The following is a 23,609-nucleotide window of genomic DNA, read 5'->3' on the forward strand; positions in this document are numbered from 1 at the left end:
GTGTGAGCAATAGCACAGAGTAGCGCTCCTCCATTACTGTCACACTTAACTATCAATCTCTGCTTTGAGGCTTTTGTTCTCTGTGTCTTTTAAAAACTATAATTCATTTCAAAACCTTCATGTAATTAAGGTTTACAATAAACCAGATGTACACTTGAAGCCTAAGATGAGGCAATCTGAAAATGTTTAGACATTGTCATCTAACTGCTATAAAAGAACTGCCTTTTCTTTACTATTGAGGGAAAAAATAGCTGAAAATACATTGCACAAAGTACTCATGTGATGAGCTAATGAAATATAAAGTAGTTATCCTGAAATAAAATAAGAGGAAATAAAGTATGATTTCTCACTAACTTATTATAATAGAAAAAAAGAGAGAGGTAGTCAATAAGTGACAAGAGCTGAAAATGCTATGATGAGAGAAATTGTCTCAAAATTTAAAAAATGACTATTAAACGTGATTATGACATGTCCTCTGTACATATTCAAAAATAGATACTATCTGCTTTCTCTCCTTTATTCTATAAGTTTTAGCTCTTAGAAGCACACAACAGAATCATCCAGGGTGGAAAGTATTTGAAAAGATTCAATTATTTCATAACTCTCTGCAAATGCAGGTGCATTGAAAAATATTCTAAATTGAAACTGCTCCCAATGCACAATGGTAAAGTAGCATAATGTAAGCAAATTATGCTTTCAATTTCAGATGTCATATTATTCTGGAATTTTAGCTCAGTCTGAATCAAAATTATGAAGACAATTTGAATGAATGTATTTTTCCATCTATTATCCATATGCATCTTACCATAATATTTAGAATATGTAGGTGTCTTTGAAAGAACACCGTCAGAATAATAAAGAGGGTTCACACAGATATTATTTTAACATTACATAGATGAGTCCAGAGGATGATGTTTGAATTGTAATGTGTCAAATATGAATGCATCAGGACTGAGTCCTTCATTTGCTTATTATCCTTATACAGTTTATACTAATTTTTTCTTAAAAAGATGGGGTCAACAAACCTTTTCTGTAAATCTCCAAATGATAAATATTGTAGTTTTTTTTTTTTTTTTTGGCCACTCCATCTGTGTCACAGCTACTCAACCTTGTCCCTGAAGTGGCCCTGGCTACTATGTAATGGTCAGGTTTGGCTGTGACCTCACAACACCATACAAACACAGCAGAGGGGCTGAATTGAGCCCAAGGTCCATTATCTGCCAACTCCCAACTTCAGAGTTTAAGTGTTAGATGCTTGGAATCCAAAAAATAAAATTTCTACACGCAGTCAGGTAGACTGAGTCTTTTTAAAAATTGCACTATTATTAGAACATATAATTTAGGGAGTTACCAAAATACTAACTGTCGGAAATAGCGGTGACTTCCTCATTATGATACAACCAGCTGACAGCAGGGGCAGGTGAGCTGCTAACGCGGCAAACCACTTCGGCATCCTCTCCTTGTTTGAATTCTTGAGGAGATACCACTTCTTTGAAAGTGAGTTTTTCTGTTTCAAGAAAGTAAAACAAACCACAAAAGTATTATTTCTCTCTTCTCCCAGTAACATATTCCAAAATCTGATTGATGCGATGATGAAATCATCAGCTAACGCTAGATCTTTTAAAACCTTAGGCCGGGTAAGAATTCCTCTACTCGGGGTGCCTGGGTGGCTCAGTGGGTTAAAGCCTCTGCCTTTGGCTCAAGTCATGATCCCATGATCAAGCCCCACATCAGGCTCTCTGCTCAGCGGGGAGCCTGCTTCCTCCTCCCCACCCATCTCTCCCTCTCTGTCTGCCTCTCTGCCTACTTGTGATCTCTGTCTGTCAAATAAATAAATAAAATCTTAAAATAAAAAAAAAAAAAAAAAAGAATTCCTCTACTCAAGAACTTCTCATCTCCCTGAGAGGAAAATTCGTAGTCCACATAATGCCGAACGAGGTCCTGTGTGAACTGGAGTCAGCCCCACAATTCTGATCCTGATTTCTTCTCTCCTTTCCTAGTCCCTGTGATCCAGACAAACTGTCTTCTTTGCAGTCCCTTGAATACTCCAGGTTTGTTCCCATCCTCGGGCCTTGTGCTCCTTTGAATTCCTTCAGATTTCCGCTCAACCTTCACAGATAAAATAAACTTCTCTCTTCCCAATTCAACTCTCCCTCTCTTTACCACACTAATTTTCTTCACTATAGAATTCTATAGCATGTCTATCTAGCATCCATGTATTTGTCTAAGTTCATTCATTGTGTTTTTCTGTTTACTAAAATAATAAGCACCAAGTGCCAGTGACATTTTCTTTTTACGGAGCATCTAGGACTTAGAATATTGCCTGCCAGGTAATAGACACCCAATAAGTGTGTCAAATGAATGAAAGAATATGGGTCTTTATGCTTGTTGAGAAATTTTCACAAAAGTAATTCATTGTTCTTGCCAGGAAAAAAAAAGTCATTTCTTTAGTTTACAAACAAAATATCAGGCACCTTCCTTTTCATCACTCAAAGTAATGAAAAATCTTTCCAAATACTATGTCTGTGAAATGATCACTTCAATTTATTTTTTTCTATTTATGAAATAGGTACAGTGGGGATCATATAAATAGCTATACCATTTTTTTCTTTAGGAGTTTTGAAACTAACAGGAGTCGGGGCAAAGTCGAAATCAGGAAAAACATCAGTAATGTGCCAGCAAATTGCACTGGAGATCAAGGAGGAAGTCATGCTGTGGGAATGCTTTGCCTTTTTTTTTTTCGTATCTTGTTTCTACAGTAATAGTAGTAATAGTAATAATAAAACTTAAAGAAAGAGGTACCTTGAGTTAGTATTTTTAAAAATTTTATAATTTTTCAGATATTTTTCATTAATGTAGTAGAAATACTATCACATATTAATTGTAAGGCATTGTTCTAAAAACTTTATATAATATTAAAAATTAATGTAGTGCTTAAAACAGCTTTACGTATGAGGTAGTCAATACTATTAGATCTATTTTATAGATGACAAAACTGAAGACAGAGAGGGTAGACATTTGCTAAAGCCACAAAAGGAAGTGATAGAGCCTGGTTTCAAGCCTAGGGGGTCAACAGGCTTTAATGTGTTCTTAAACAGTTTCATGATTCTTGGGGCACCTGGGTGGTACAGTTGGTTAAGCATGTGACTCTTGGTTTGGGCTCAGATCATGATCTCAGGGTCATGAGGTCCAACCCTGTGTCAGGTTTTCTGCTCAGCTAAGAGTCTGCTTAAGACTGTCTCTCCTTCTCTGTCTGCCCTTTCCCCTCCTCTAAAATAAGTAAATAACTCTTAAAAAGAAAGAAAGAAAGGTTAATGATTCCTAAATGTAAGAAGGGGGAAAGAATGTAGAAGGCAGTCAATCTCAAGTCATAAGATGAAGTGCAAGCATGGAAAATTTTATTAATAAAATTCTGATGGTGACAAATCCAGCTAGATATTATTCTCCACTAGATGAGTTTGCAGTTTTTCTGTATTTACTCATGTTAACCGACCCTTCCTCCATTCTCATTCTAGACTGGTCACTGCTATCATATATGCAATTTCATTTGTTCTAGTCCTGACCTTTTATTTTAGTGTGAAAAAGTAATCCTTATAAATTTCATAATACTAAATAATGTTCTCTACTCACCCAAAAGATTTTCAATGGTTGGAGAATATTAAATCATTTTCATCTCTGTTATTTAACCAATGGAAATGGCTCCATCTATGTGTTTATTAAATCTACTATTTCTTATTATCTATTCTATTTTAGAGATACACTATGGTAAAATAGAAATAAGCTGATATTTGTAATGGTCTCAGGATATTGTCTAGCACATAGTTTTCATGAGTGTCAGTTTTTATTAAATGCATTTTTTTTTGCTCACAGCCACATTTTAATCAATTAATAAATGCATGACTTACGGTAAATTTCCAAAACAACTGTAGCTTCTTGTGTCTGTCCTTTGGCATCTGTTGCTTGACAACGATAAATCCCTGCATCCTCTATATTTGCATTGTAGATGGTTAATCGTGATCTGACACCTTCCTTTTGCACTGCTACCCTCTGTGTTGAAATTATCTTCTCTCCTTGAGGATTATACCAATCTATACTCTCAGGTTCACCAATTGCTGCAAAGATCCACGGACAAGATATGTTTGAAAATCTGTTGCAAGTGTTTATTTTGGCATTGACATTTACTATTATGTGACAACTTTTAACAATTGGGGGAAAAAATGTAAATAGGAGAAGGCTGGAAGTCTGAAAATCTTACAAAATTCAAAGTAAACACAAATGTTAGCACACATGTTCATCCTTATTTATCCAATGTTGAGAATTCAGTCCTGTTTGCATAAGCAAAACCCAAAAGTTCTACAGGAAACTGACAGCATGGTATTTAAGCTCTGATAGTTGAAAATTTACTATAGCAATTTATTAATTATTACTACAGTTAACTTATAAAACTGGCTTGGCCACTGAGTCAGACATAAATTAAAAATGTTTGATATATCTGAACAGAAACACGATTACTAACATGATTTCCCCTGTTCCCAGTTCTCTTTGCCAGGGTCAGGAGATAGCACTTTTTTTCCCCAATAAAGCAAAGTTCATAACAATGTAAATCCTATACAAAATAAACCTTGGTTTTTGATAATACTGAATTTATTATTAATTTCCCAAGTTGTTAAACTTGTACAGATAAGGCTAATAACAGTTTTTCAAAATGGAGCCCTAATCTTTTTTCTCAACTGAAATGAACAGTTTCATCATTTTAATATAAAACTGTTAACTATTTAATCATATGATAATTAGAATGCATTGAAACGATACTTACACTGCTAGGCAATTACAACCAAATCATTACAGGGTAAACATTTATTTAAGTTTTCCAATTCAGAATCCAGGTTAATATACTCTTCGTAAAAGCTGAAGCTTCCAATGTTTGCTTTTACTCACCTGAAGGATGTATTTCACCTAATTCCTTGAGAGAGAATTTGTGGAAGCAGTATACACTATTAACTCAAAAGTATCAGGGTAAAATGCATAAAGTTAACATCTGCAGGACCACTTTGAAAAACATTGTTCCATCTTATTTTTTCCCAAAGAAATGGCTTTAGAAACAAATTATTGTGCTTTCCATATCAAATTAGACATGCGTGAGCAAAAAGTATAAAAGATGGTTTAGTTATATCTTAAATGGATCTTAGTTATGTTATCTTCAGTTCTTTCTGGACAGAACCATAAAACCATAGTGGTTATGGGATGACTCATTTGGGGGAGGTATTTGCTTGATTTCCCTCTCCACAGAGAAGTTCAAATGAATAATTTCAATGAGCAGCACTTTGAATTTAACATTACAAAATTTCATTTTATACAGCAAATTATATTGAACACTCTGTGAAATATTTTGGCCATTTTCTTAATAATATGATATAAAATTTCATTATCATGGAGAATTTATACCACATTTTCATAGAGCAGTCAGTCATGATTCTCTTTTCATGACATCTCTAGTAAATAATAATCTCCAGTGAAACTTTCCATGTTATTTTATTAAGACTAGACTACTGGAGATACTGATAAATAACATTAAAGTTTTTTATTTTCTTAAAAATGTAGTATATAAATTCTTTTGCTATTTATGACATACTCTTATTTAGCCTTCTAAGGGTCTGACCCCCTGACAGTGTAAATTTAAGACGTTTATTTTACTGAGTTTAGATGTCTATGTTTTAGTGTGTCAAGAAATTTCAGAGTCATAGCAACTTGGTCAGCATTGTAGTAGGAAAAACAGATGAGAGCATTCTGATTTGCAGGGGTTTCCCACATCATTTTTTTTTATTCTTGTTTTACTACTCAGTTTCATATACATATACATATATATATATATATATGTGTGTGTGTGTGTGTGTGTGTGTGTGTGTATATGTATGTATATATATATTTATATATATATATATGTAAGGCCACTTCCATAACAACAGTATGGCTCTTGATTATACATCTTTATATAAGGAAAAGAAAATGTTTCATTATTTTGCCTTTTTTATGAGCAAAACTTAGCACACTAAATGATATGAATTCATTCTTTTAAATTATGTCTTAATTGACCTTATGTAATACCTACAGAGGTAATAACATTATATAATTTAAATCACTGTGATATGCAAATGTAAGAAAATAATACAATTTCAATTTCAAAATACTTCATTACTCTGTGAATCTATGACACAATGAGCTGTGTGTGTGCATTTGTGTATTTGTGTATACAAAATATGGATGAGATTTAAAACAATGATCTACATTCTTATGACAAAGCTCTGCTGACATAATAAATGATGTTGAACCAATATTTCACTTATTCTCTGCCTATTTGTCAATATGCAAAAATAAGCATTCACAGACCTATCAATTTAGACCTTTAGGAAGAACCGTGGCTTCTATTAGTTTTTTATAAAATGTGATATTATACCTACATATCATGTAATATGTATAACATAGTATATGTTATTTATAAATGTTACGATTATTTCAATTTTATTAATTTTAATAATAATTTAGATAAACCATGCGATTCTCAAGACTTATATGATGCATTTTATGTCAGAAATGCCTATTTTAATTCAGTTTTGAATTACTTAGGTATATTCAGGAATACAAGCAATTTTAAAATACCCTAAAAAGCAATTTGGGCTCTGGATGAATATTATTTAAAACTTTAGGTATGAAGGCTTGTGTGCATAAAAATGAATTTGATGAATATAAAGAGAAGTCGAATGTGTGCATTTGTGAACTCCACAGTACTCTGAATTAGAATTTGTTGCTTAAGTATTTAAATGTCTTCTGAAAAAATTCTGCATGTGCATGATTAAAGTAAATGAGGTCCATAAAATTTCCCACAGGTATTATGATATATGATACTTTTGATTAATAGTCCCAACATTCTTGCAAAAGTTTTGCTGATTAAATATCTACTTTTTAAAAAATTCACTCTTCATAAGGATGGATTTTATTTGCTTTGTCCCAAAGTTTTCATTCAGGTGTAACTACAGTGCAGTGTGCCATATCTAATTTATTCATTGCATATTTACAAAGATAATTCAGTTATAATATTTACATTCATCCTGATATTACTGTTTATACAAGAATACTATTTGAATTTATTTAAGTTATTGTGGATACATTATATTTGATAAGTTATTTTCAAAATAAATGAGCTAGTTTGGCAGCCAAAAGTAATAAGTTGAAATTAACAGAAATAAAATTCATATTTTTAACATACAAAATATGGTTATTAACACTTCCCAACCTCATAAACCCAATGATAATATAAGGTCTTAATTTCAGAGGATTGTTTTTCACCATTTAAATGTTGCCAATATATAATATTAAATAATTAAAGCATAAAACAAGTTATCATCTGAAAATATTTGTACAAATACATACCTGTACATGTGAAGAATTTAGATTCGCCCACACTAAGCTCTACTTTGCTAAGTGAAATTGTCACTTGAAGAAGAGCTGAAAAAAATATTTAAATCATAATTAAATATAGCTTTCAACATGAATTCTAAGATTCTATCACATAATCTATAAACGACATGATCCAAACAGCAATTATTTTCCCTGTAAATTTTTATTACCTATAAAAAGAAATGAAAGTTTTATAAAATACAATCTAATTATAAAATATAACCTAACAACATTATGTCTGTTCCATTAGTATACAATTCACAACCAGAACAAATACAGGACTTATTTACTATAACATGTTGAAATTTGTTTGTCACATAAATGAGTCAATTTATACTCACTTCCATATTTACATTCTTGGTTGTATATGTGCCACCACATTGGGCAATGACTACAAAATGTTTGTCCAACATTTGGAACCTCATTCGAAATCCTACACTGTCATCATAACAATTAAAATACAAACTGCATTTTGACTACCTACTAAAATATTTCCATGAAAAGATGAAAAACACTGCATAAAAAATGTGAATGAACACTATTTTCACAAGATAAATAAATTAAGTGAAGGAACTAGGGTAATGGTAATAAAATAGCAAAGATGTTCAATAAGCTTGTCCGATTTGAAATAAAATAGCTGAATATTCTAAAATTTTAGCGGATACTTAGAATTATATTTTAATACAAATTGAAAGACATATTTCTAATAATATGGTAGGCAAGATAGTGTGACCACGCTCCAAAACCCTTCCCACCATCCCTTACTTCCAGATACCTATAGCTGGCCTTTCAGAAAAGTAATGGAGCATCAAGGGATTTAAAAAAAAAAAAAAAATGAAGAACAATCTAAAAATCAGAGTATAAAGTGATACTGGAAATTTGTGGATTGTAGTAAGCAAAAGGTGCAGAGATTTCATAAAGATGGGATCAAAACTTGTCTATAAAAGGGGGTGCTGTAGCACACTAGGTAACATGGGAGCAGAATAAAATTCACCCTTAGTATAAGGAGGGTATAGAATAAATCATCCCACTGGCAAAAGGGCAGTGATAAGAGAGTGGACTCTCCTAGCCTGTGCAGGAGGGGGAACTGTTTCTGTTTAAACAGATTAACCACACTCTGCCATATCCCAGGTTTGGGAATTTAATTATAGACACATTTGGGAACCTCCAAGCTGAAATACTAAACAAAAAAGCAGTGCCACACGGGGGGCTCCCAGCTCAGTGGCAGACAAACATAACCCCCTTCCGAGGAACTATATCATTAGCCCACACTGCCCAAGATGTTCATAAATTAAGCTCTCTTCAACCTAAACTCATATTCTGTCCAAAAAAAAAAAAAAAGTGAAATAAGGAACTGAAAGCAAGAGTCAACTAAAACATTCAAAAGGATAAACATATCCACGAAGTTTCAAAAAATGGAATTAGACTCAACTATATCAAAAACATTTAAAGAAATGAAAGGTAAAATCAAAAACATGAGAGAAGAAGAAACTATTGATCAAGGAAGACTTGTTGGACATGCTCTTTAAAATACGTTTCTTTATACTCCCCATCATTGAATAACACATTCCTTGTTTTGCAGGATACCTCTTTGGGAAACAGGCTGGCTTATATGGTTTTCTTCTCTCAGTTCTTGGTCTTATTTTTATTCATAATTCCTTAATTCTCAAAGAGCGCTTGGCATATGACAGGGGCTCAACAAGTGGTCAAGTAAATCTGAGATTTCAGAGAGAAATAGGTTAAGAAAAGCACAGAAGTTAGAAAGAATAGGAAGAAAAAGAGGAGAACCAGGGGACTAGAGAGTTATCCACAAGCTACAAACAAGGCCAGTTCCAGTGAGCATTCATAGATGAGAACTTTTCATTTTGAAGCATAAATAATCCTTCAAGTGCATTTAATTTAAGTGTAATGGGGCAACAGAAGCAAATTGCAGAAGTTAAGGAAATTGAGACTGTCCCTACATTAAGGTTAAATGGGCAGAGATGGCTGAGGTTTTGGGGATCCACAATTCTGAGCATGTGGTTGGGGGTTTTATAAACTGAGAAAGATCTGGGCAGATAGAAAAGATCTGAGTTTAGGTTAAAGAGTTTAGGTTGAAGAGAGCTTAATTTATGAACATCTTGGGCAATGTGGGCTAATGATATAGTTCTTCGAAAGCAGGTTATGTTTGTCTGCCGCTGAGCTGTGAGCCCCACGAGTGGCGCTTCGTTTTTGTTTAAAGATCTTCTAACAGATAGAAGGGAAGGAGGCAAAAAAAGACATTATATGGTTGAAAATAAAAAGGGAATTTCCATTCTGTTCCACATTTTCCTTCTTTCCTCCCTTTTCTTTCTTTTTTTCCTTTTCTCTTGGGATCTTCAGTATGCACTTTTCCAAAACCTAATCCTGTGATTTCCAACCCTCAGCTAGAATTCAGTCGGATAGCAAAATTTAATTTCAAACTTTCTATGTGCAAACCAAATCTATTTTCCTTCTGTCAAAAGTTGCTCACTGTTCATATTCCATTTTTGGGCATCATCAATCAATTTTCAAGTCTTGGAGATAGAGCCTCTGAAATATCATTTGCCTGCATTCTTATTTATTTCCAACACTTCTCCCCCTAATATATGTACTCATTAATTTTAATGTGAGATGTTTATTTTAATCTGAGATAGTGATATATCAGATTCTATATTTCTTTTTGTGACTTTTATCTCTTCAATCTCTCTTTCCACGAAGTTTTTCTCAGGCTGCTGCATGGATAAGTTTTTAAAGCTGTTTAATTTCACCTGCCTGTTTCAAAAGTCCTCAAAGTCGATTTGCTTAGCCCAATTAGTTATTACACAAATTTTAATCGAAAGAAAACTTGCCTTTCCAAGTTTATTTCCAATTACTCTCTCCCAACCCTGTGAAGCTACAGACAACCACAATGAATCATCCCTGTCCTTTTTCCATGGACTCCTTTACTTTCCTGTCAATGTGGATTCGCTCAAACTATTTCCTCCACTTTTCTCTCCCTGTCTCACTTGTCCACATGGCTGGCTATATCCTATCTTCAAAGCAAGAGTAAAATATCAATAACTTTATAAGATGTTCTTTGATAGCCTCCTCTACGGTAACAACAAATAAATATCTTTGATCAGTAGGCATTTTCATTAAACAAATGAAACTTACATAACAGCTAATTATATTAACTTCTCTACCTTATTTAAATGTAAATTTCTAAAAGTGAAGGCTCATCAACCTCACTTCTGTTCCTCCTTTAATTAAACTGATAACATATGAATACATAGCAGAACAATGGATAAACACTTACCAAGAGCTTATTGTACAGCAGGTACAGAACACTGACTTTATTGACAATATCAAATTGTGCAATGACTTCATTGTTTTAAAAATAATTTAAGGATGTCAGACAGTTTGAAAAATGTCTGTTGATTATTATTTAAGCACTTTCCATTTTTGGTCTTTGTAGTAAATTTGTTTTTCTAAGGAAAAGTTTATAGAAAAGACAAAGGATGTAAGCACTTTAAATGTTAAATATAATTCTGGGTAATTTTACACTGATTTGCTGATGGATATAATAGATAACCTATTCATTGTAATAAAATGAAAATGAGCCTGAAATTAATTAGTTAATTTATATTAAAATACTTGGTTAATTTTTCATTCAGTAAAAACGATCAATTCACCCATTAATCAAGACCATACTTTCCACGGACATTTTGGTGACTAAATACATTGCTATACTTCAGGTATTAAATTATATAAAGAAAATACATAATTCTTTAGTTTAATACATTTCCCAAAGACTAGATGTGCTCTAACTGACCTCTACAGATACATTAAAACTTGTGCATATTAGGAAAAACCTGGATAATTAAATTTAAGGTCATGTCTTAATCATGGCTCTATGATTTAACATCCAGAGTTTCTCGTAATCATTCTTGACCTGTGGCCACATCCAACAGTCTCATTTTGGACCCAAATGTCAGAAGAAAATTAAAGTTTTGTAGTGTCAAAAGTTGTGTTCAGAGAAAAGTGGACAGGGCTGATATATTTGATACCTACCTAGTTAATCTCTCCATTTTTGGTGTTTCAAATTACACACACAAAAATGAAAGTGGATGGCAATATGAAGCCTTTATTTCATTTAGAAAAAAATAAAAAGCACTTCTAATTACAATTTCCATTTAGGACTGGAATTTGAAAATAAAATGGCATTCACTGATGCTGAACAACGCTTTTTTGATGTTTTACTTTTTATGTATTTGGAATAGATATAATAACTTTAAAGAAAACTGTGAAGAGTGTAGTATTTCAATGATTCATTGCCTATAAGGGCCATCATTGATTAAATCATGGCACTCCTTATAAATTAATCAATAAATCATCTTTTTGTATTAGAATTAGGGTTGAATCGTTGAAAAAAAATGCCAGTATCTTCACAATACATTCTCTCTTTTTTTTAAGTAATTTCTACACCCCAGCCATGTGGGGTTCAAACTCACAGCCCCAAGATCAAGAGTCACATGCTCTTCTGACTGAGTTAGCCAGGCACCCCTCTTCATGATAGAGTCTTAAAGTAAGAGAAAGCTTAAACCTACAGACTGAAAAGTGGAGCCATGATAAATCTGTAACCTCTGTGAACTAATCTCAAATAAATCAATGTAATATCAACTTTTAAGGAGAGTTAGGTAAATAAAAAATTATCTATAAAAATTAGTGTATTTATTAACTATTTGCATTTTGCAAATCACTCTTTTAAATGCAATGGTATATAAAAATATTAAGCCACAGTTCCAAATGTCAAAGGAATTATAATTTATTTGGGAAGATTAATACTACATAAAATGAAAAATGATAAAACAAGATGGAATGTATCAAATATGGCCATCACGAGATTTATAATCAGGAAGCCTCCACAGAGGGCAAAAAAACTTGAAAAAGATGTGATAGATATTGCAGTAGACAGAAAGAGGGTAGACATATGTGAATACGTGAATATGTCCATGACATATGAAGAATATATGTGCTTCTGGACATTCCAGGTAAGGCAGAGGTATTCAAGGAACATTCAGAGGATAGCTAGAGATCAATATAGAGGAGGTTAACTTCATGTATAATATTGGTAATATATTATCATTGGAGAAAGTTTTGAAAAGACATCAGAGGATCTCAAAAGCCATGGTAAATATCAAACCTTAAATTTTTCTTCATTAATTATTTATAAATAGATACTGACATGACAAAATTGGCGTTTAATAAAGATTAGGCAGAAGATAGGATGACTGACAACTGAATTAAAGGGACAAGCATTTCAGAGTATGCTATGTTGAGTATCTGCATTAGCTGGTAGCAAAGAATATGGAAAGACAGCAATGGATGTAACAAGGAAAGATCTTAATAGGAGTTACCTCTTTGATCAATTAGAAAAATGGTAAAAAGCAAAAAAGTCAAAGACGTTAAGATTTTCTACTTCAGTGAAACAAAGGTCACCAAAGTGAAAAAGGATATCAGGAGAAGAGCTAATGGAGGGAATATATGGAACTGCAGTTTATTTCCTAAATGAAAATTATTTCTCAAAATAGAACACAGGGAACATTTTAACAAAGGTAACTGCTGTCATAACAAAGCTTAAATTAATAATTTAACCATGCATATCAAATAGCAGATATTCAAAAGAGGCTTTTTTAATTTATAGGAATATAAATACAATGAAGTCACTGGCATTTCTAAGTTCCATGAGGGGCCCAAGGACCCATTGCAATTTGATACAACATTTAACAATGGCATTTAAAATGGCCAGTTTATCACCTACAGAGGTTTAAAAACTGACAACTTAATCAGTCTACTATATGCCTGACACAAAGCAGAGTTGGATTCACTTAAAATTCAACAGACACACAGAAAGACTTAAGGCACTGATTTATCTTGGTACAAGGACTTGTAACATTTTTTCAAGCAAGCACTATTACTCCTTGGCCTCCACATCCAGGGAGCTGGGAGAACTAAGGCACTTACCTACTAATTACAGAAACTCTCAAGGAATCTTACTCACTGAAAGTCCTTATAAATTATTTATGCCAAATTAGTATGATTTTTCTCAGTTTTTGATTGAAAACATTTTAAAACTTATCTGCTTTAAGAGAACTAGGTACATAGATTACTTACTTTTTTTATTATTGAATTCCCATGTCACCATATTACAACAGTCTAAGTGGTTTACTAGATTTTGAAAATGTTTAAGAAAATTCAGAACTTTGGAAGTATAAGAAAGAAAGACTATCTTCAAATACTTTAGGAAATTTGATGGCTATGAATATTTTATGAAAATTTTATTATTATTATTATTATTATTATTATTATTTTGAAGATTTTATTTATTTATTTGACAGAGAGAGAGCAAGAGAGGGAATACAAGCAGGGGGAGTGGGAGAGGGAGAAGCAGGCTTCCCACCCAGCAGGTGGCCCGATGTGGGGCTAGATCCCAAGACCCTGGTATCATGATCTAAGCCTAAGGCAGACACTTAACAACTGAGCCATCCACACCCTGAAAATTATTTTTAAATAAATTCTTCATCTAAGTTTACAAAGATGAAGTTAAGCTTTTTAGTGTAATTCCTCTTCAACTCCATGTTGTTGTTGTTTTATATTTGAATTCAATTTTGCCATCCTAAGGTAGCAAAACAAATACACCAGTTGCTAGATCACCTGGGTTCTTTTAAAAGAAACTGGTCTACCTCCTTAATGCTTCTGTTTCAGTTGGCCTTTCCTGTCAAGTTACAGACCCCATCTAATCAATTCCATCCTAAAAGTTACTCATCCAATATATGGTGAAGCCAGATTTGAATCCAAAAATTTGTGCTCAGTGCTTGTGATCTTTATTTCACTATACCCTTCACATAAATATTCTTTAAATATTCAGTGTAGTCTGGCTTCATTGTAAGCACTCAGAACTCAGCTTCCATTTGTCCATCATCCCCTCTTCCATGTGTCAATTATATGTATTTGTATATAAAATTTGTATATATCTCCCTCTCATAATTTGTGAGAACTAGAAACATATTTGCTAATGCCTATTATACTGATTTACTTAAAAAAAAAACTTTTATAACCCTCGAAATCAGCATATCAAAACTCAAAAGCATTCTCTTCCTGTTTTATTCCATTCTTTATTCTCTATCTTAAGTTATGGCTTTACTATCTATTAAATCTAGTTTGCCAGCAAAAAATTGAAATTTCTAAGGTTCTCTCACCCTCTCCTCTCACTGATACAAAATTCACAAAATTTAACTCACTCTTCATTAAGTTTCTCTCAAATCTGCTTCTGTTCTGCATCCTCTCTGACTTAGTTTGGTTTGTAAGAAAGTCCATAATAAATCAATGTGTGTACTACTAAGTATTTACCCAAAGAATACAAAAATACTAATTAAAAGGGATACATGCACACCAATGTTTATAGCAGCATTATCTACAGTAGCCAGGTTAAGGAAGCAGCCCAAGTGTCCATAAAGGATAAAGAAGATGTGAGATACAGATATAGATAGATAGAGAGATAGATAGATATAATGGAATATTACATGGCCATAAAAATGAATGGCAAAAATCAACAAGACAATAAACAGCAAGTGTTGGAGAGGATGTGGAGAAAGGGGAACCCTCTTACACTGTTGGTGGGAGTGCAAGTTGGTGCAGCCACTTTGGACAACAGTGTGGAGATTCCTGAAGAAATTAAAAATGGAGCTTCCCTATGACCCTGCTATTTCACTAGTTATTTACCTCAAAGATACTGATGTAGTGAAAAGAAGGGCCATCTGTACCCCAATGTTCATAGCAGCAATGGCCACACTAGCCAAACTGTGGAAAGAACCAAGATACCCTTCAATGGATGAAGGGATAAAGAAAATATGGTCCATATATACAATGGATTATTATGCGTCCATCAGGAAGGATGAATACCCAACTTTTGTATCAACATGGATGGGATTGGAAGAGATTATGCTGAGTGAAATGAGTCAAGCGGAGACAGTCATTTATCATATGGTTTCACTTACTTGTGGAGCATAAGGAATAACATGGAGAACATTGGGAGATGGGGAGGAGAAATGAGTTGGGGAAATTGGAGAGGGAGACAAAGCATGAGAGACTGTGGACTCTGAGAAACAAACTGAGGGTTTTGGAGGAGGGAGGTGGGGGTTTGGGTGAGCCTGGTAGTAGGTATTAAGGAAGTTACATATTGCATGGAGCACTGGGTGTGGTGCATAAACAATGAATTTTGGAATACTGAAAAAAATAAAATAAATTTTTTTTTTTAAATGAAATCTTGCCATTTGCAATGACATGGCTGAAGCTGGAGAATATTAGGCTAAGCGAAATAAGTCAGTCTAAGAAACACAAATATCATATGATTTTGCTCATATGTGGAACTTAAGAAACAAAACAAATGAGCAAAGGGAAAAAAAAGAGAGAGAGGCAAACCAAGAAAGAGTCTCTTACCTATGGAGAACAAACTGATAGTTACCTGAGGGGAGGAGGGTGGTAGATGGATGGGTGAATTAGGTGATGGGGATTAAGGACTGCACCTGTGATGAACACCAGATGGTGTATGGAAGTGTTGAACCACTATATTATACACCTGAAACTAATATTACACTCCGTGTTAACTAATTTGAATTTAAAAAAAACATTGAAAAATGTGCATACATGAAGTGATATTATAGAAAATGAAACAAAAACAAGTGAATATGTCTCTTTTTGCTTTCTTTTTTAAAAGATTTCATGCATTTATTCATGAGAGATAGAGCAAGAGGCAGAGGGAGAGGCAGGTTCTCCATGGAGCAGGAAGCCCAATGCAGGACCTGATCTCAGGACTCTGGGATTATGACCTGAGCCGAAGGCAGACACATAACTGACTAAGCCACCCAGGCGCCCTGCAAATGAAAATTTCTTATTCATATTTCTCCATGAATGTTTCTGTTGGCTGAACTGAATAAATAACAGTTTTTAATCTACTTTTATTCTCTGTAGACTATTCTATTTTTGAGAATCTAGGCCTTGCTAAATTTAGAAAAAATTGCATAAATTAAATTAGTGACATATTAAGTGCCTTTTGAGTAAACTGTTTTTCTATCATGGATTATTCAGTAATTGTGGGTATTTGTGTTTCAGTCCAAACATGCATTTTACTTGTGAATAGAAGTATACAAAGATGTCATCCAAATGACTGGTACTCAAAAAGTAATCAGTGTTCAAAAGAGAATATGTGAAGGAAAATAAAGGCCAAATAAGGATAAAAAAGAAAGAAATACAAAAGAAAATGAGAAGATCTGTAAAGAAATGTCAGAAATGATGAGCTTGGGAAGACTATCATGGTAAGGCAATATATTTTATGGTCATAACACTTTCATATGTCATAGAATCACAGCACTGAGCAAAAATCAATCACTTACATATGGAGATTCTCCCACATGTCAAGCATTTAAAAACCTGGGCTTACCAAGAAATTATGAATAAATCATAGCAAAGAGGAAATGTTTGTGAAATGAAGTTCATGCAGATTCAAATATATTTTTGTTGTAAAAACAGACAAATTTTTTTCCCAAAATACATTGTCTGAAATTAAGTAACACGTAGTAAGTTTAGAATAAGATATAGAAGTTGAAACTCCAAATTTGTCTATTTATTTTTTGAAATGCAAATTTAAATAAACTTCAATACATAACATACTCAGCAAAATAGTTTGTCAATAAAAGTAAAACAATTACTTTAATATTTACAAACCTGGAAGCAATAAGACCATCTATCCCATATTTTAAAATAAATCATTTTTCTTAAAATGTAAATAAAGGTAAAAAAACCCCTTTATGCCAATTAGTCTGAAAAATGTCGTCTGAGTGTGAAGTGATGCGATCTCTGCTTACGTGGTAGGTAGGCCCAGAGTCCATTACCAGACCAAGCACAGCTCACTCATCACTTTTGGTGAGTGTGACATTTAATTAAAACTAAAATATCCTGAAGTGGCAGCTAAGTCCAAGTTCTACATCCAATCCAAGTTTATTTCAATAGACACCACTTAGACATGTAACTTATTAGCTGCCTTGATGAAACTAGGATAGAACATAGTGTAAAATTTTGAATCACTGTTAATACTATGCAGTAATAAATTAAATTAAGAAGAGTGTTTGCATTGCGCCTAATCCCTAAGTGTCTGGATGCCCATGTTAAGTGCTTTGTCTACTCCAAGTGTGTGGACTTTCTCTCCAGATTAAAGTTAGTATAAGCCTTATTCATAAGCCTGACAAATCAGAAATCAAACATCTGTCACAGCCCAGCTACACCAGTGTTCACCTGCCTTCCTTGCCTGAATTGAATCAGTGCTGGCTATTCAATACTCACAATGCTTATCAGCACGCCTTGATATACATTGTCAGAAAACGTGAAACCTGTCAGGATATTGCAAATTCTAGTATGAAATGGTGCGAAGAAAAGAAAGAACACGTCTTCCTCAACTTTAGGAACAAAAATGTTTTAAATTAGAAGCACTATTGTAAGGGACCCCTGAAAGATGCCATCCTTAATGTAAGACCATACTAATTTCCTTTGCTCAGTGTAAATCATAAAATTACTATAACATGAGTACATTAAGTCCCAGAATTCAAAATATTTTTATAGGAATACACTCCTTTAAAACAAACAGTTTTGAAAGAATATTATAAGGCATGAGTCATAATATTTTTAAAGGTTTTCAATAGCACAGGGTAACTCACAATGACTGCTAGAATAAAAATGACATTTATAACTCAAAGGTAAATGCAATTATTTACTCATTCAGTGGCTCACTCAATAACCAAGCATGGGATCACTAAGTAGATTTACCTGAGCACATATAGAAAGTTCGCTGTTATATAACCACAAGAAAACTATTTCCCTAAGCTGAAAAGTTTATAGTTTCATGAAATAAACAATTTATATATTTTAAGAAGTCAACAGCACCAGCATGGTCTTGTTCTGGTGAAGACCTCTCCCAGGGTGTAGACTGCTTACTTCTTATGTCTTCACAGGGTGAAAAGAGGGAGAGAGCTCTTTGGAGTCCCTTTTATTAGGGCACTAATCGATCATGAGGCTGTACTCTCATAACCTTATCACCTCCCAAAAACCCCACTTGCTAACATCTTCATCTTGGGCATTAAGATGCTACCATCCCAGTTTTGGAGGGGCATAGACATTCAGATCAGAGAGGCCTGAATTCAATAATGTGGACTGAGGTACTAAAGATTTCTTCCCTTAGGAAGGACTTTCTACAGTAGACTATAGAATTTGCTGACACATACACAAATAATACAAAAATTTCTGGTGCTCACTTCCAGGATACTCATTACCCTGGTGAGGGGTAGAAAATGTAGTGCAAAATTTTAAGTTTTATCCCTACGAACACAAAAAGCTATTGTCTCAGTCACCACTTGCAGAAAACTATGGACTAGAGTTATATATTTTTTAAAGATTTTATTTATTTATTTGACAGACCGAGATCACAAGTAGGCAGAGAGGCAGGCAGAGAGAGAGGGTTAAGCAGGCTTCCTCCTGATCAGTGAGCCTGATGCGGGGCTTGATTCCAGGACCCTGAGATCATGACCTGAGCCAAAGACAGCAGCTTAACCCACTGAGCCACCCAGGTGCCCCTGGACTAGAGTTATTATAAATCTTATTATAATGTAATAAATACACCTGAAGTAACCAAATTTCTAAATCAATGCTAAGAGAAATTATAATAGTATCAAAGTAACTCATTTCTACCAAACTAGCATAATAATAAATATTTAAGGGTACCCTATGTTCCAAATTCTGTCACATGTAAGTATGGCTCCTTCTCCAACAGGACCCCTTGGGAATTGTTAATTACACATCAGAAGTCTCCTCAGGTCGTTTTTTCATGCAGTCCTCCTCTTCAACATGGCAAGCCTCCTATTTCTTCCCTTCTGTTTCACCCTCCAGAATTAGGTGTCTGCCTCTCTCTGTCACTTTGTGTCTTGCTCCTTCAGCATACCATTCTGTCTCACTTACCACATTTAAGGGATAATTATTTGTTTATACGGCCATATCTCTAATTCGAATTTTTGCTGAGAAAAGACAATGCTTTACTAAATTTATTAAATGCCCTGGAATATTGCAGGTGTCTATTTCATGTCTTAAAGAATGAATGTATACACGAGTTGGATATTTAAAAAAATCAACACATCTAAATATAAATTTGCCAAATAAAAATGTGCAAATTTATTCCCTACTCCCACTCCCGGGAAAGACAGGGTACTTATTTTAACTTGTATTTTTAAAAGATTTCCTAGAATCACACCTTTTTATTTTAATACCAGGTAAATAATGAAAGAAACGAATCTGAATATACACTATTTGACTGATTTGTTGATTGCAAAGAAAGATGATTATTACTGCAACTGTGAGTTCTATGATAGGTTTCAGACCGAAAATAACACACTAACCTATTCGTTATTATTATTTTTTTTCATTCAAACCAACTACATCTCATGCAACCGAGTACTGAGTATGGGAGCTGATAAAAGTATTTTATACCTTCATATTTTGTGACCTAGCTTAGAACCTTAACAGAAGTAAAGAAAGAGTACATCCTGAATACCTATAATTATTAGTACATTTTGAATATGCATACTTTAAAATAGAACAGTAACAGTAAAACCACATATTTTATAACTCATAAATAAGATTCAACTTTGTCTACTTTTTCAATATTAACTAAATTTATGCCACTCTGCCTTATAGCTGTGCTTTTAAAACTCATCAGTTAGTCCCTTTAGACATGAATCCAAGGGGTCAGGAAACTGACCAGAGCCCAAAACGTTCACCTGACCCAAAAATGACAGGATGATGCATATATCTATGAATCTCCCAATCGCTGAATATTTACATAAGTGGATTCCTCCTCCCCACTATTTATGCAGGAGTGTAGCTAGCTCAGAAAAAATCAACAGTTTTATGTTCTTTCTCCTTCATCTCTGGTTCCTGGATTCTTGACTTTATTTGGTGTACCATTTGGTCTATTAAAAATTTAGAAGACTGTTAGATTTCTTGAGCCTTTACAATCTCAGATGACAAGTAATCTGCTCTAATCACAGCCACAAGAATTCCATTGGACATTTTATACAGCTTCAAAGGTTCCTGAAGTTTCTGTCTTTCATACAGAATGGGGGATAAATTATATGCAGTTTACCTGACTCTCCACTTAAGAGACAGAAGGGAGTGCCTGGCTGTCAATTCGGTACTTACTCCCATGACCACTCTTTGCTCCTAACCTGCAGAGAAATTGGTTGTATTCCAACTCAATCTATCACTTAATTTTACAAGCCAAAGAGTTTACAGTTTAATGGCAATCCCAGGCAAGTGGTTTCTTTTTATCTTGTTTATCTGAGAAACTGGAACAGGGTGAAATTCACCTCCTACATACAGAAAGCCTATGATAATGATTCCTAGGACATACTAAATCACTGCAGAGCTCTATTCTATACAAGCAGCTTGATTAAAAAGATGAATGATTGCAGGTCCAGTGCAGGAAAGCCAAAGGAGGGAACAACAATGACATCTTCAAAGATGTTCCTGGTAAAGAACAGAGGACTACTGCTTTTCTAGTGTTACTGAGTATGCACTGCTCAAGGTCACGATACCTTCTGTAAGGTTTCATGAAGCTGGACTTCCAAGGTATATAGGATCTCCTCTGGATGGGGATCACTGGTATGTCCAACACACGGAAGTGACTTCTTCTAGAGGTTCATTAACAGTTTAGTCCTTGAATCTCCAAGCTGAGGAACTATAATATACTTGAAATATAGTAACTTGTTCTTTAGATTGGACTTGTGTGAGCATCTGTTCTCTGCATTTGGAAACATGGCATTCCTTTAAAAATGCACATGATTGTATAGAGGTTGCATTTTAGGTCATCAACAGGTGGAGGGGGGAGGGACTCTATTTCAGTCTCTAAGTGTAGGAAACCCTCCAACAATCAAGGACACCCAAAAGCCCTTGTGTATGCAAGAAGGTATAAGCAGTCCATCACTCAGCTTTACACAATCAAGCTAAAATAATTGATCTCTGTATGCAAGGAAGGGACTAGTCAGATCCCCAGAAACATCTAGAGTATTCTAATAACTGAAAATTTTATTTATGCCCCCATCCTGTTCTGCCCTGCATTTTGTGTTCCCCTGAAATTCAGATGTTGACCCCAGTGTGACGGTAGTATGAAGTGAGGTCTCTGGGAAATAATTAGATCATGTGAGAGGAGGAGCCCTCATGATGTAATTAGTAGCCTTATGAAAGGGACTCTAATGAGCTCTTTCATTCTCTTTCTACCTTGTGAAGATACAACAAAAAGTAGGCAGTCCACAGCTTGGGAGAGGACCCTCACCAGGCTTGACTGTGCTGTCACCCTGTTGTCAGCCTTTCAGCCTCTGAAACTGTGAGGAATAAATGTTTGCTCTTTAAGCCACCCAAGCTACTGTAATTTGTTATAGCAGCCAGGATTAAGCCATATCTTAACCCAGTCTACCCTACCTTATAGAAAATTCATCTTTAAGCATGGACTTAGGTGGAGCTGTATACCTATATTAAAAAGGCAGTTACCTCAGTACTTCCTCATCTAGTGTCAGTCATAACTAGGGATCATGTTTGAGGCTAACTTTTCAATGAAACTGGAGGATGATGATGGCAATTACTGAAAGTGTATGGCCCCCTGAGCCTCTTAGGCCTAACTACCATATCCTAGAGTATGCAGGGCATGGGCCCATGTCAAATACGTTGGGCCACATTCATTCAGCAACTATTTATAAGGAATCTACTATATGCTAAGTACTATTCTAGGCAGTCAGGTTACATCAGTGAAGAAAACAGACAGAGATCCCTACCCTTGTGAAGTTTACATTTGAGCAGGTGAGAGTCAGACAAATAGGAGAAATAAGTAGTGCTATGGGAAAAAAAAAAAAAAAACTAATTATGGAAATAATTCATGCTATGGAAAAAAAAAGAAAACATGGAGCATTCTTCAGAATACGTTGATAAAGTGTTTTTGGCTAAATACTTTGCAAGGCAGTCTATCGCATAAGCTAAAACATCATCAGCTGAAGGATAGCGTAGAATGCTAGCAGCAGATGACTTCCTGCTGGCCATGGCACCAGGGATGCAGAAGTAAGCAGAGATAGCATAGAGGGTTCATAGCATGGTGAAGCCCTACTTGATTAAAGCAGCCAGCCTTCGATCTTGGGAGGGAAAGTCTTGAACAAAGGGAGAGACAAAAAGCACTCCAGTCTCTTTGGTAAATAGGGCACACCTCCCTGAGAAGTCTGGAAGCTCAGGTAAGCTATAGCTCTCTGCAGTACAGGAAAGTATGATTCTAGTGCCGAGGGCCATGACCAGCCTTCTCAAAGCATAGAGAGGTATTATGACCCCTCAAAAGACTTCAGGCTACCAACACTCCCGTTGCAGCCTAGCTGTGTTGTCAATATCATTTTGATAGCTTTGGGTTTATTTTACCCAAGATTTCACTTGGAACGAAACTCTTGTGATGAAAAAAAAAAATCATAAAAACCCTAATATATATGCTAACCATTAATAATGAATAGAAAAAGGATATGCACACTGGATGTTTTCACAACAGCTATACAAACCCAACCTTGTCACAAATGGACCTACCACCCTGAGTCTTGTGAAATCACTGAAGGGGTTCTATCACACCCCATACACACTTCATGTATCTTTATCCTGCCTTAGAGGTATCCTGCTTTGTTATAACTCTTTACTCCAAACCTAAACTGGGCAGTTGAAGAAGTGAAGCATATTATATAGTAGAATGGGGTCAATTTCAGTAACGTGTATGAAAAGAAGATTATGGGCCAGATGACTGGTTATGTTCTAGTCTTTAAGCCCAACCTCCTTCCAAAAGATGTTCTAGAGGTGGGAACCGCGGCAAGAGACAATGCCAAATGACCAACATGTGATTTTCTGATTATTCACAGACCTGCCTCATCTGCCAAATAAAATCCAATCCACAAATAACAGTTTTGAATACAGGCTCTCTGTCAAGTTTTCTAAGGATTATGAATGATTAGGACTTCAGTTTTGGCATCAGACTTGATTAACCTATCCTGGCCTTGCCA

The 23,609-nt window shown here is 34.6% G+C and overlaps 1 protein-coding gene across 2 annotated transcripts in view; it reads right to left on the bottom strand.

The window, feature by feature from the left end:
• The window catches only part of NCAM2 (neural cell adhesion molecule 2), a 532,785-nt gene that overhangs the window by 229,639 nt on the left and 279,537 nt on the right, over nucleotides 1-23,609 (bottom strand). For both annotated transcript variants that reach the window (XM_047721657.1, XM_047721668.1), the window contains exons 2-4: nucleotides 7,429-7,503; nucleotides 3,906-4,112; nucleotides 1,364-1,507 (exon numbers count right to left, since the gene is read on the bottom strand). In XM_047721657.1, the coding sequence (XP_047577613.1) occupies nucleotides 1,364-1,507; nucleotides 3,906-4,112; nucleotides 7,429-7,503 (426 nt within the window). The remainder of the gene's footprint in view (nucleotides 1-1,363; nucleotides 1,508-3,905; nucleotides 4,113-7,428; nucleotides 7,504-23,609) is intronic.

The sequence above is a fragment of the Lutra lutra genome, chromosome 1, assembly GCF_902655055.1.
Source record: "Lutra lutra chromosome 1, mLutLut1.2, whole genome shotgun sequence".
Taxonomy (NCBI): Eukaryota; Metazoa; Chordata; class Mammalia; order Carnivora; family Mustelidae; genus Lutra; species Lutra lutra.